Here is a 14,028-nt window from a genome sequence, read left to right as displayed (position 1 = left end):
GGCTGAGCCCTGATCCTCATCCCATGCTGAGCGCTGATTCCCCACCCCAGGCTGATCCCTGGACCCCATCCCATGCTGAGCCCTGATCCCCACCCCAGGCTGAGCCCTGATCCCCACTCCAGGTTGAGATTTTGATCTCCCCCTCCAGATGAGCCCTGATGCTCCCTCCAAGCTGAACTTTGATCCCATTTTAAGCTGAACCTAGATCTTGCTGGGCAGATTGAGACACTTGCTTGCATTCTCAGATAAGAATGATGCTATTAAATAAAAAGATTGATGCTAATAACCCACCCCCAGTCATTGTTGAGGCCCCAGACCCTAAAAACGCTGACTGAGAGAGCCAGCACTCCTTGGCCTAGCAATCTTTCCCCAAGGATCTAGGAATCCAGGTCACCTGAAGGCCAGACTCCTCCTCTTTCAGCCTGACCTGCTCATCACCGTTTGCGGGTGAGAGTGACCGCGCCACCCTGCTGAATGTTCAGGAGGGGCGGGTCTCCTGGAGCAGCCCTGTGGCTGCTCACCTCACTGAGGATGCCAAGGACTTTATCAAGGCCACCCTACAGAGGAGCCCAGAGTGAGTGTGCTGCCCTCCCACCTCCCAAGAGTTCCTCTCAGTCCTGAGCTGGGACTGGCTGACCCTATCCTGATCTGATGTCCATACCTGCCTCTCACCCTAGGGCCCGGCCCACCGCCTCCCAATGCCTCACCCACCCTTGGTTCCTGGTGAGTAGACTGAGCTTTCAGGTCTGGCAGATGAACTCACTCAGTCCCCCATTATACAAGGAGGGAAACTGAGACAATGAGAGCTTGGGGTCCTGCCTGGGTGCATTAACCCAGACTTTTGGCTGATGCCCAGAGGACTTGTCTCCAGTGCATCATCAGACTGAGAGAAAGGGCCTTGGTGACCCCACTTTCCCCCACTGCAACATGGCTGGATCAGGGAGACAGGCTCAGGGTCCTCCATGGGTCCACTTCTGTAACAAACTTGGAAAAGACATGGAACCACCAAAGCCTGCGGCCTCTAACTGGCCCCATGCACCTGCATGTGCTCCCAGGGCTGGGCTAACCTGCTGCCCCTACCCCAGCTGGACTGCCATCCCAGGAGAGAGCCTGACCCGGGCTCTTGAACTTGGTGCCTACAGCCAGGCACTAGGTCCCTCCTGATGCAGCCCCTCTATTCCTTGCCTGCAGAATTCTGTGCCTGCAGAGGAGGCTCACTTCATCAACACCAAGCAGCTCAAGTTCTTGCTGGCCCGGAGCCGCTGGCAGGTGGGTGGTACCTGCCTCAATTTGGAAGAGGAACTCCAGGGGAAGGGGAACTCCAACGGAAGATGCAGGCTCAAGGCCACCTGTGGTCCTGCTGATCCCCCGGGGCCACTTCCTGACCTATTAGGCTGGGACTATTTGTCCAGTGCTAAGATAAGAGCATGTAGTCGGGTGTCCTACCTCCAGGTCTTGCTGTACATGAAGTGGGACAGGCTCAGAGCACTCAGGGAGGAAGTAAGGGAGCGGTGATGGGTTGCGCATACATGTTACAGTCACAGAGCAAAAGAGGTGGGGTGGAGAGGACAGGAGGGGCACGGGAAGGGGACCCTGAGCTCTGACACCCTCTTGCTGCTCTCCCCAGCGCTCCCTGATGTGCTACAAGTCCATCTTGGTGATGCGTTCCATCCCTGAGCTGCTCCAGGGCCCACCAGACAGCCCATCCCTAGGGGTCTCCCGGCACCTGCTCCGGGATGACAGCGGCTCCTCCAGCAGCTCCTCCTCCGACAACGAGATTGCTGCATACGCCCGAGCCAAGTCTCTGCCGCCCTCCCCTGTGACCCACTCTCCACTTCTGCACCCCAGAGGTTTCCTAAGGCCCTCAGCCAGCCTGCCTGAAGAGGCTGAGGTCTGCGTGGCCCCCAAAGTGCCCTTTCTGTCTGCAGAGGGCCAAGTTGTGGCTTCTGGGGTCCAGGGTGAGGTGCCAGCAGTTAGTTCAGGCTTCGTACCCCGCCAAAGTGTCATCCGGAGCCTGTTCTACCAGCAGGCTGGGGAAAGCGCGGAACGCAAGTGCACAGCCTCAGCCCTGAGCAGCAGAAAGCACCTGGCACGGGCCCGGAGGCACCTGCTGAAGGGCGGGTACATTGCAAAGTCCCTACCCGGCCTGCGAGAGCCCCTCCTGGAGCACCGTGTACTAGAGGAGGAGGCGGCCATGGAGGAACAGGCGGACCTCATGGCCAAAGCACCTTCCTTTGAGACGGCCCTGAGGCTGCCTGGCTCCATAGCCCATGTGGCCCCTGGTCGCAGCCACTCCCTAGATCACGACCCGCTGCGAACCACCAGTGCCTTCCCTGAGGAGCTGGAGAAGTCACCTGAGGACTGCTTTGAGGGGCAGTGTCCCCATCCAGCATCCTGGGGACTCAGGGTGGCCTCTGAGGACAGCTCTGGGCAGGGCCCAAGTCCCTGTCTGCTCAGTGAGCCCACACCACCAGCTACTCTACACACTGGGACCTGGACCCTAGGTACCATGTTCCCTGCCCAGACAGCCCCAGGCATGGCCCCAAGCACTGAAAAGGGGTCCCTGCAGGGGTCCAAACCATTTCCATCCACAGATGATGACACAAGTCCAAGAGACAGCTCTCAGAAGCAGTCCACCCCTTCTTCTCACCTTGACTGGGGATCTGCTCCCCAGGAGGGCTGTGGACCCCCAATGACTGCTACGCCACAACAGCAAGGCTCCTTTCCTCCAGGATCTCACACAGAGGGACTCCGGGTATCTGGAAGCTCCTTCCTCATAGGAGAGCCCCAGGCCTCCACCTCACCAGCCCAAGCAAGCTCCTTGCCAAGCTCTAAGCAGGGAGCAGACCCCAGCCCCTCGTGTTCTTTAGGACGGGATCTGTCCCCTCAAGAGGCTGTGCCACAATCCCCAGTGGACACGGAGTCTGTGGCCTCTCTGGATACTGAGGACGTGTCCCCAGAGACCTCTCAGCAGCGGCCTCAGGAGCAGGCGACCACTCAGAAGTTCTCCTTGGGGTCCCGTGGGGGTTATGCAGGGGTGGCGGGCTATGGCACCTTCGCCTTTGGGGGGGATGCAGGGGGCATGCTAGGGCAGGGACCCCTGTGGGCCAAGCTGACCTGGGCCCAGTCTCAGTCCTCAGAGGAGCAAGAAGAAGGGGTGGCTGAGAGCCCACTGCCTCCTGCTAGTGTAGCCCCAGTGCCTGAAGGTAGTAGGCCTTCCCACAAGGGCTCCCCGGAGTTTACCTCATGGGAAGACTTCGGCCAGGGCTCTCAGGTCTCCCTGGTGCAGATCCAGGACCTCTCAGGTGACGCAGAGGCAGCCGATACCCTGTCCCTGGACATCTCTGAGATAGAGCCAGCCTACCTCAACCTCTCCAACCTCTATGACATCAAGTATCTCCCATTCGAGTTCATGATCTTCAGGAAGGTCCCGAAGCCGCCCGTGGAGCAGACGCCACCCTCCACTCCAACCGAATCCTATGAGGAGCTGGCAGAGCTCCCGGAGGTGGCGTGGCCCTGGCTGAGCGAGATAAGCCCCTCTGCCAGCCTTACTCCCCACCCTCGAGCTAGCCTGCAAATCACAGAGGAGGAGCCAGAGAGCATGGAGGCCCTGCTGGGGGAGGCTATCCTAGGTCGGAAGCGGAAGGCATCACCCTCCTCAAGAGGCCTCTTCCAGCTCTCTGGGGGGTGCCTGCCGCTGGAGGAACCCGTGGAGCAGAGTCTGCGCAAGAGGGTGAAGGCCTCGGTGGCCCACATCTCCAGGATCCTGACAGGCCGGCCTGAAGGTGATTTATTCCCCAGTTCTGTACCTCTGGGGGTCACCTTGACCTCTTACCCTATGGCAACAGCTTAGGATCCTTCCCAGTACCCTCAGGAAACCCCCTCTGGACTCGTTTCCCAGGCTTTCTGGTGTACCTCCTGGCATTAGAGACCCCTTTTCCCTGGGATTTAATAGCAATGCAGGAGAACTAGAGACCTAAGGAGAAAGCATACTGCTGGGGAGGAAATTTAAGAACCGATACTAGCCTCCTGCAGCCAGAGTCTTCCACTGGGGTCTCCATGCAGCCCTGGCTACTTGTTCCCCCAAGGTTTCCATGGCCCCAAGCTGCACAACTCTCATTTATTTCCATAGATAGCCCCAGCACAGGATGGGCCCTGATGGCTAGCCATGGAAAGGGAAAGAGGTGGTAGCAACAAACTTAGCCCCAGTTTTCAATATAACCCAGGAATCTTGGGGTTTTCCATGGAAACCTGAAACGTGGAAGGCAGAGCCACGGGATGGATAGGGCTTGCCTGTCCCTGCAGCTCCTGGCAGAGCAGTGTGAGGCAGCTGAGTGCTGCCCAGAGGAGCCAGCGACTTCTCTCATGGGCTGTGACCTCTGTGGACCACCCTTTTCTTTCTGCAGATCCAGAGAAGGACAGCCTTTCCAGGAAGAAGGCAGGCCTGGCTTCCTTCCGGCTAAAGAGTAAGGACAGAGGTAAGTGCCCTGACCAGGGCCTGATTCTTCCCACGGTTTCAAGAGGACCTGGGGGTGGGTAGTGACCACCAACCTCTGTAGCACTTGGACAAGTTTATAGCCCTGGACTAGACCCCAAATAAATGACTCCAGCTATGAGTGCAGAGGGCTGGAGCAGTCAGCAAGGGCTCTGTGAGAAGATGGAGATGTGAGAGTTGATAAGAGTGCAGTGACAGAGGAGCTGAGAGGGGACAGGGTCCCCACAGGTCCGGTACCCCAGTGTGTCCTCTACACTCTGGCCTGGCAGCTAAGGTTGCTGCGCCTGGAGACAGCATCTCCTGAACAACTTTTCTCACTCTTCATTTTCAGCCCCATCGTTCCTAAAGGAGCTCTCAGATGAGACAGTGGTCCTGGGCCAGTCTGTGACACTGGCCTGTCAAGTGTCAGCCCAGCCTGTTGCACAGGCCACCTGGAGTAAAGGTGACAGCTCTCTAGGGACTAAGGCTCAGAGTGGGTGGAGCTGGGATGGCGACGGGGGTGGCCTTCCTACAAAGCTTCTGCTAGACTGTGTGGTTGGGTGTGTGATGGGCGGGAGGAGCAGCTACCCACATGCAGACCCTGATTTGTTCCTTGGCAGATGGGGTACTCCTGGAGAGCAGTGGCCGACTTCTCATATCCTCCACTCTGAAGCACTTCCAGCTTTTGACCATCCTGGTGGTAACTGCTGAGGACCTAGGCATGTATACCTGCAGCGTGAGCAATGCTCTAGGCACCGCAGCCACCACGGGGGTGCTCCAGAGGGCAGGTAGGTGTGCCACCCAGGCCCTCTTGGTAGGCAGTGGGGTGGCCATCCATGCCACTGCCTCCTCCTGAGGTCTCTGCCTGGGCCTGGGACCTCAGCTCACTCTGAGACCCTGTAAACTGGCTCTCATGGCAAGTGGGTCATGAAAACTGTGCTGCATAGCCTGGTGACACCAGTCATCCCCTAGTTCTGACAGAGCAGGGGAGCGCACACTGACTGTTGTAGCCTGGTGATGGCTCTGCCAGGTGTCTCAGGTTGTGGGCCCTCTCCCAGACCCCCACTTGTTCAGAGTACCACTCATCCTTACATTGCACATGGACAGGGAGAGAAAGAAAACGTCAAGACAGGAAAATGCACATTAGGAGCCAGAGCTGTAGCTGTGGGAAGAGGCAGAGGGATGAGGAGAAGGAAGGTTTCATAGTGACTGCACTGAGCGGTCTGTGTGGCCTTGAACTCATCTGTGGCTACAGCAGTGTGCTCAGAAGAGGGGCAAGAGGAGAGAAGAGATAGGGGGAGAGAGAGGAGAGTCACAAGCATAGAGAAACACAGGGAGAGAGACACAAAGACAGAGAGAGAGGAAGGGACAGACAAGATGAGAAACAGGTTGTGAAAAAGGAGAGACCCACATGCGAGAGACAGGGTTGGTTCCATGTAAATCAAGCCTGTTAATTCCTACCACTGTCCAAACAGAAAATGTACCCATTTGTGGGAGAGCTAAACTTGTCCAAGCATTTGGGTCTACTAGTTGTTCTTCCCATGGTGCTTTCTCAGCCACATCCCTCCAGCCAGTCCACACTGCAGCAGGATCCCCCAAACAACCAGGACCAAGGGAGAGTGGGCTTGGGAGCCTGGGCAGCAAGCAATCAAGGGTTGGGGGTGGAGAGGGAGGTGTTGGGAGATATGCATGCCAGGGGATAAGATTACATCAAGCAGTCATTTGGAGCTATAGGGCCTCAGAGATGCTTCCCCCCGACAGAGATTCCCTCATCCTCTCCGCGCCCTGATATTGGGGAAGTCCATTCAGACGGGGTGCTGCTGGTCTGGAAGCCTGTGGAGGCATGCGGCCCTGTGACCTATATTGTACAGTGCTCCCTGGAAGGTATCTGTTGGCCTGGTTCTGGGGATCCCCTCATGGGTTCCAATGGGGAAGGTCACAGAGGCACCCAGCTTGTTGTGTGCCAGTGAGCGGCTGCCCTCTCTACCCCATCAGTGGGGCAGCGTCTCATGCCCTAACTCCCATGTGGCCCAGGTGGAAGCTGGAGCACTCTGGCCTCCGACATCTTTGACTGCTGCTACCTAACCAGCAAGCTCCCACGGGCCGGCACCTATACCTTCCGGACAGCCTGTGTAAGCAAGGCAGGCATGGGTCCCTACAGCAGCCCCTCGGAGCAGGTCCTCCTAGGAGGGCCCAGCCACGCAGGTGAGACTCCTGCTCTGGTCTTCTCACAGCTCCCTGCCTTCCCCTTGGGGAAACCCCTCTTGGACTCCTTTTGGGCAACACACTCTTGAGCCCCTCACTGCCCAGGCCCCTTCTTCCACATCCTGTTTCCTGGGAACAAATGAGTTCATCTAAAAGTTCATGCTGAGCCCTGGGAGTGCCTCTGCAATGCTGTGCTAAGAACTCAAGGTGTCTGGGCTCAGCATTTTGATTATTAATGTCTGCTGTGGCTCAGGAAGGGTGGTTGGCACACATGTTATGTGTGGAGGCAGTCATGAGTGGCTGTATCCTGTCACTTCATGGCCTTCATACAAATCCTCATGGTTTTTGTTTGTTTTTTCTCTGAGGAATGAGGGGTCTGGTATGTGTTCAATGAGTTCAGAGTGGAAGGCCCACAACAGAGGGTCTGGAAGGAATGATGGAGAAAAGGAGGGGGTGCTGGGGTGTGCCCGTAAGGCCTCCCAGTGACCCCACTCCTCTTTCTACAGCCTCAGAGGCAGAAAGTGGCTACGCCTTGCCAGCCCAGCCCCTCTCAAGCACGCAGACCTTCGCCTTCCAGACACACATCCGGAGGTGCTGAGGCTGTGGACGGGCAGGGACTGTGCTGCTCAGGCCCCTCCGGCACCCACCCCAACCTTAGCCTCCCTCGCCACAGCTCACCCCCAAACGCACTTCTTCCAGGAACCCTGGAAGGTTCTGCCACCTCCTTGCTGAATGTGCTCCCTGTGGTCCCACATTTCCACCTGCTGCTCTGTGTGTGGGAAGGGCAAAGGGCTTCAGGGGGGCTGCACGGGCCTGGGTCTCATCAGCCTGATGCTTCCCTTTGCACAGGGGCCGCTTCAGCGTGGTGCGGCAGTGCCGGGAGAAGGCCAGTGGGCGGGTGCTGGCAGCCAAGATCATTCCCTACCGCGTGGAGGACAAGACAGCAGTGCTGGGTGAATACGAGGCCCTCAAGAGCCTGCGTCACCCACACTTGGTCCAGCTGCATGGCGCCTACCTCAGCCCACGGCACTTGGTGCTCATCCTGGAGCTGTGTTCTGGACCAGAGCTGCTCCCCTGTGTGGCAGAGAGGTGAGGGAGGCAACTACAGGCATAGGCACAGGCCAACTGGAAGAGGGGCAGGAGAGAGAGAGTGTAAGAAGCCCAGCCTGGCTCCCTGCTGCCTGACAGAGCCGACCCAGGCTGCTCCCCACCCAGCGCTCCAGAGTCCTTGCCCTAGGATACTTGTCCACATCTCCCTCTGCCTCCCGCCTCATTCGGAATCCCCAAACCTGAGCCACCCCCTCACACCCCCAGGACTTCCTACTCTGAATCAGAGGTGAAGGACTACCTGTGGCAGATGCTGAGTGCTGCCCAGTACTTGCATTCCCAGCGCATCCTGCACCTGGACCTCAGGTCTGAGAACTTGATCGTCACTGAGTACAACCTGCTTAAGGTTCTGGACTTTGGCAACGCCCAGAGCCTCACTCAGGAGAAGGTCTTGCCATCAGAGAAGTTCAAGGATTACATGGAGACCATGGGTGCGATTGTGGGGAACCTGACATAGGAGTCTGACCTATGGGAGTTGGGGGAAGGGGGGCACGTGTCCTGTCCAGCTGCTCCTCCCCTTCGTCCTCAGCCCTCCCTTTTGTGTTTGTCCTGAGTGTCCTGCCCTCAAGACCCTTATCTGTGTCCACCAGCCTACACCCAGCCTCTCACCTGTGTCCACCCACCTGTGCCCCTCCCCAGCTCCAGAGCTTCTGGAGGGCCAGGGTGCTGTCCCACAGACCGACATCTGGGCCATCGGAGTGACGGCCTTCATCATGTGAGTCCTTGCACTAGTGTATGGGATATGCTGAATGGAAGGGGCAAATCTGGGATTCATCCAAGGGTGGCCTCCAGACTCTCGGCTCCTCGCTCCTCCTCCTCCTCCTCCTCCTCGGGAGAGGCCTCAGATTCCCCATCACCTCCTGCAGGCTGAGCGCCGAGTACCCTGTGAGCAACGAGGGGGCACGTGACCTGCAGAAAAACCTGCGCAAGGGGCTCATTCGGCTGAGCCGCTGCTACCCTGGGCTGTCAGGGGGCGCTGTGGCCTTCCTTCGGAGCACGCTGTGCGCCCACCCCTGGTAAGCAAGAGGCCCACAGCCGCCCCACTCTGCCCCTGCCCTGCTGTGCTCTAGACAGAGACAGCTGATCGCCCTCCTTCCTCTGTTCTGTGCTGCAGGGGCCGGCCCTGCGCGTCCAGCTGCTTGCAGTGTCCATGGCTGACAGAGGAGGGCCCTGCGGGTTCCAGGCCCGCAGCTGTGACCTTCCCCACCGCGCGCTTGCGCGCCTTTGTGCGCGAGCGTGAGAAGAAGCGGGCGCTACTGTACAAGAAGCATAACCTGGCGCAGGTGCACTGAGGGCCTGCAGAACCGGGAGGAGGGCCGCCGAGGACCCTCTAATGGGACTCTACATATGCCTGGCACACCAATAAAAAGTAGAACCTTGTGAAATGCTTTCTGTCTTGTTTGGGGAGAAGGATTAGGGTGCTCAATTGAGCTATAGGTGCCCTTAAGCGCATATCCTCTGAACCTTCAGCAGTATGTGGGATGTCACCAGGCTCCGAAATGTATATGAATAGTTCTTCTTAACTGATAGGTATTCGTTTTATTTCATCATAAGAATCCATAGCTTTTTTTAGCTTGCCTTTTCTCCAGTGATGAGCATTTAGCTCATTTCCAGAACTTTATTATAAAGTGTGGTGTGGCACTGTGGGTTAATGCACCAGACTGCAAAGTTGTTTGAACTGCAAGGTTGGCAGTTCAAGCTCACCAGCTGCTCCTCGGAAACCCTATACAGGGTCGTTATGGGTCGGAACAGACTCGACAGCACGTAACAACAACACAATTTGCAAAGCAAGTGGCAGGAGCCAATGCACCCCCTGGTGGGAGAAAGTATTTTACCAAAGACTCCAATTAGAATTGCCTGGGAAAGGAGGGAGTTCACATCCAGCCAATTTTTAAGATTCTGTCTATAATGCCCTTCCTCCCACACTCTCAATGCCACCCTACTGCCCCTACCCCTGGCGTGAGTATGTCTGATACTCTGGAGTATACAGTATGTGCTGGGTTGTACAGTAGTTTTTAGGTTGTGTGTCCTCCCTCACTGAATATACTAGGTGGCCAGGTAAGTGCATCTTAACTTTGACAAATCCTGCCATGTTTCATTCTTGTCTCAAGGAAATAAAAAAAAAATTAGGAGTGGCAGGAAGAATGGGAGGAAGAGAAGAGGGAAGGAAGGACTCAGAAGAGGAGGAACACCTGACTGAAGCCAGACTTCCAGTCAACATAGCTGGGCTGCTATTCTTCCATTGGACATAGTCTCTGACAAGTTTCTTTTGAGACCATGATGTTGTTGTTGTTGTTAAGTGGCAAGAGGCATAATTAATTAAGGAATAAAATAAAATAAATAAATTGAGACATATTAATCAAGGAATTAAAACAAATGAGACACGGGGAAACCTGCGCATAGAAGAAGTCATTGTTTTTGCAAAGCAACAATGAATTATTTTCCTTGGATAGCAGAGCTACAAGGATTTAATATTCTATGCACAGACCCCTAGTTAAAGTTTCTCTTGTTGAATCATTCTCTGATTTATTCATGATTTTATTAGTATCCTTTTACTTTGGATACTCTCCTACACTTTAGTATATTTTTATTAAAAGTTAGAAGCCATATATTAGCTACATCTTATTCTACTTGTAATCACAGGTAGTTTTAATAGTTAAATTAACAACGTTCTTAAGACTGCTAGGAGACAGGATTTGTCAATTGGATTACTACCAGCTTAGGTTTAGTGATTATAAACTTTCTTCCTTGTAGCCTTACTTTAAGGCAATAAAGAATCCCTAAAAGCAACTAGGCCATAAATAAGGGCTGTGGGTACAAGAATTCCTAAAAACAATTAGACTATAGATAAGAGCTATGAAAATCTACAGTTAACATAAATAAGAAGTCTGATCAGTAAAATAGGGGAATTGTTTTCATAGCTTCAGTTTCCCTGATAAGTGATGTTTTTGTAGGCTATAAACATAGTGTATGGAAGAAGTTAATGGAGAGTTAATTGCATCTAACAACTAAAATTAACAAGACTCAATAGATAAAGGTTAAGAAACATATGTGAAGGTTAACTTGCTTCTCAGAGAAAAGAATAGATTTATGTAGGAACAAATGTTTAACTAAAAGGTTTCAAGGCACCAGGATGTCTCTCATATGTGTTGATATAACTTCCCATCCCTGTTGTAAATCATGAAGAATGTGCCCCAGATTTGACTGTATTTTGATGTCATTGATTACTATGAAAGCAATGTTTTTTGTAATGGTATATAAAGGGGTTGTAAGAGAGAAAGATGAGGCTTTCTACTCCCGTAAGGATTTACACCCTCGGAAACCCTGTACAGGGTCGCTCTGGGTCGGACCCGACTCGACGGCACTTAACAACAACAAAACAACAAGAGAGAATAAGTAAGTAGAGGTAAGTAGAAGCAGAAAGAGTAGGAAGAGGAAGGGGGAGAAGAAGGACTATGAGGTGGAGAGGAGACGAAAAAAGAATGGAGGGAGGATAGAGGGAGTAATGTAGAGAAGGAGCAGGGGAGTGGAGTAGTGAAAGAAGTAATGTAGATAATTAGGAGTAGTAGTGTAGAAGGAAAAAGAATAAGAGGAATGTAGAGAAGGAGACATTAAAGAAATGGAAGGAGGGGAAGCTAGTAAAGAAGCAGAAGAGATGAGCAGGATAGAAAAGAATGAGCAGGAGGGTAAAAAATGAGCAGGACAGTAAAGAATGAGAGAGTAGAGTAGCACAGAGATGAGAGAAGAATAAAGCATGTAATAAGATTTTTGAATTCATCATGACTTATTGACTCCATGCAATTCTTATTGCCGTCCGCTGCATCCCTTCTCGGAAAAAAATCCCTGAAATAAATTTGCCCGGCGGGGCTGGCTCCTGGCAGTTAAGTGCTGTCGAATCCATTCCAACCCATATCTGCCCTGTACAGGTTTTCTAAAGAGCAGCTGGTGAGCTTGAACCACTCACAGCGTCACATTAGGACTCCATGATAGAGTGAGGCAAAATCAGGTTAGTTTATAATTTTGGCTAAACACCAAAAATAAACCAAGGTTGCTGTGCCACCCACAAGTGCCGAACACTCCTCTTTTGTAAAGTGAGTGATAGCTGCTTCTTCCTTTTTTTTTTTTTTTTTTACTTTTTACTGTGACTTGAGTAAATTGATGATATCAGCTTTACATTCAACAAATCAGACACTTTGTTTCATCTCAGTGATTGCAATCCCCTCCATGTAACAACAGCTATCCTGCTTACTCCCTGTGGTTCCTATTTGCATTGCACCCACCTTCCTATCCCTTCTCAATTTATCCTGAGGGAAATGTTGCCCTTTAGATTTTGAATGATTGACCACGGGCATAGTGAGCATACCTTACTAGTGTTGTTGTCCCTCCTATACACCTCTATACTGCTTGACTGAAATTTGGCTGAACTCACCACAAGGGTGAGTTCCTTTGCAGACCTGAAGAGTGGTTGAGGGCCATAGTCTCAGGTTCCTCCAGTCTCTTTCTGACCAGTAAGCCTGTTTCTCTCTTTAAAAAAACAAAAGTTTTATTCCACATTTTCTCTCACTCTATTCGGGAACCTCTAATGTGATCCCTTTCAGAGCAGTTGATAGTTCCATCTAGTTCTTCTGACCTCAGTGTCAGCGGAGGCTGATGTTCACATGTTCCATTAATTAACACATTAGGCTAATTGAGTCCAAGCTTCTTCGATTTTCACCACTCTTCTTTCTTACCCACACGGAGAGACCAATAGCTACACCTTATATGGCTGTTCATGAGCTTTCAAGACCCTAGACAGTACTCACCAAAGTAGGACTGTCTTTGTGGACTATGTTATGCCAATTAACCATGGTGTCCTCTGAGACTATGGTCCTTAGCCCCCAGGACCATCAACTCTTTGTCTTAAGATGTTTGATAAGATATAAGAAATTTTCATCATTTTTCCTGCTTTATGCTCCACCACATTCTTAGTTGTGTTTGCAGGAAAGGTGTATGCTTGTGTACAAATAGCCTCTTTCAAATATTTATTTGTGGGATATATAAATATATATATAGTCCACTCTTCCTACCTTACCGATTCAGCCTATGTCTTCATCCATGTATCTACGCACAGAACACTCTTGTTGAAGGTTATGTATATATCACTATTTACCTACATCCCCTTTATCTGGTGCATACCTATCTTCACCATTCTTCTGCTACCCTTCTTTTTCTTGTATATTGCCCTCCTCCTTCTTGAATATTGCCCTCCCTGTCACCCAAAATAATGTGTCTACCCTTTAGCCAATGAGCTCAGGTAGCATAGTGGTTAGGAGTTGGGCTGCTAACCTCAGAGTCAACAGGTTGAAACTACCAGCCATCTCACAGGAGAAAGATAAGGTTATCTGCTCCAATGAAGATTTACAGCCTAGGAAACCCTCTGTAGGGTTGCCATGAGTCAGAACCGACTCCACGGCACACCACCACCACCACCACCACCAGAGTTGTTACAAGTCATGAGATAAAGATTCTCATATTCTTCAAGACGGATTTACCTTACCATCATACATTCTGGCAAATTTCAAAGGCCTTCTCTCTAACAAAGGAATCCTGCAAAATGAATCCAGAAACATACATACCAGTTGGAATAGTATTACTCAAGGCAACTAAATCTTAAGCATGACAAGCCATTTTTTAAATCCAGACATTTTAAAAATTAAAGATTATTTTCCCCAAGATCAAACATATTCTCTAAATTGAGTTACCTTGGAAGATTCCTTTGTAATAGATCATAGATCATATTTCAGTGCTAACAGAAGACAGAAAGGATTATATACAGTTAAAAACTTACATGCAGTCTCTTCATTGGGCAGAAAATTAAAACTGGTTTTCTTCAGCGCCTCTCAGGCAACATCATCAGGGGAAACGTTACTCCCTTAGAGGCTCTGAGTTTCATCTGCCTATGGGTGAGGTAGGAAGAGGAGGGGAGAAGGATGAGGGAGAGGTAAGAGGTGCTTCCTCATCTCTCCTTCCTCAGCAGTTGCCCATCAGTGAAGTCCACATGACAGCTTCAGCCTTGGTTGTACATCAGCATCTCTGGGGTGAACATCAGTACATATTAAAAGTTCACAGATGATTCTAATATGCAGTCAGAGTTGCGAACCCCCATGCTACATTCCTATGACTAAGTAAGGAATTCCACAGTTAATAGCTTTCAAAGCAAACAAGTCTTATAAAGCTTAAACTGTATACAACAAAAAAGAGAA

General features: G+C 51.9%; 1 protein-coding gene across 1 annotated transcript in view; it reads left to right on the top strand.

The window, feature by feature from the left end:
• The window catches only part of OBSCN (obscurin, cytoskeletal calmodulin and titin-interacting RhoGEF), a 247,856-nt gene extending 238,778 nt beyond the window's left edge, over nucleotides 1–9,078 (top strand). The window contains 15 exon segments of the mRNA XM_006876128.1: nucleotides 422–574; nucleotides 678–723; nucleotides 1,192–1,269; nucleotides 1,628–3,785; nucleotides 4,407–4,478; nucleotides 4,827–4,937; nucleotides 5,095–5,262; nucleotides 6,236–6,358; nucleotides 6,509–6,679; nucleotides 7,186–7,270; nucleotides 7,529–7,768; nucleotides 7,994–8,217; nucleotides 8,432–8,501; nucleotides 8,653–8,802; nucleotides 8,901–9,078. Of these exon segments, the coding sequence (XP_006876190.1) occupies nucleotides 422–574; nucleotides 678–723; nucleotides 1,192–1,269; nucleotides 1,628–3,785; nucleotides 4,407–4,478; nucleotides 4,827–4,937; nucleotides 5,095–5,262; nucleotides 6,236–6,358; nucleotides 6,509–6,679; nucleotides 7,186–7,270; nucleotides 7,529–7,768; nucleotides 7,994–8,217; nucleotides 8,432–8,501; nucleotides 8,653–8,802; nucleotides 8,901–9,078 (4,027 nt within the window).
• The last annotated feature ends 4,950 nt before the right edge of the window (nucleotides 9,079–14,028 follow it).

The sequence above is a fragment of the Chrysochloris asiatica genome, unplaced genomic scaffold, assembly GCF_000296735.1.
Source record: "Chrysochloris asiatica unplaced genomic scaffold, ChrAsi1.0 scaffold00354, whole genome shotgun sequence".
NCBI lineage: Eukaryota > Metazoa > Chordata > Mammalia > Afrosoricida > Chrysochloridae > Chrysochloris > Chrysochloris asiatica.
The sequence above is the reverse complement of the archived record's forward strand: the minus strand, read 5'-3'. Positions and strand labels throughout refer to the sequence as shown.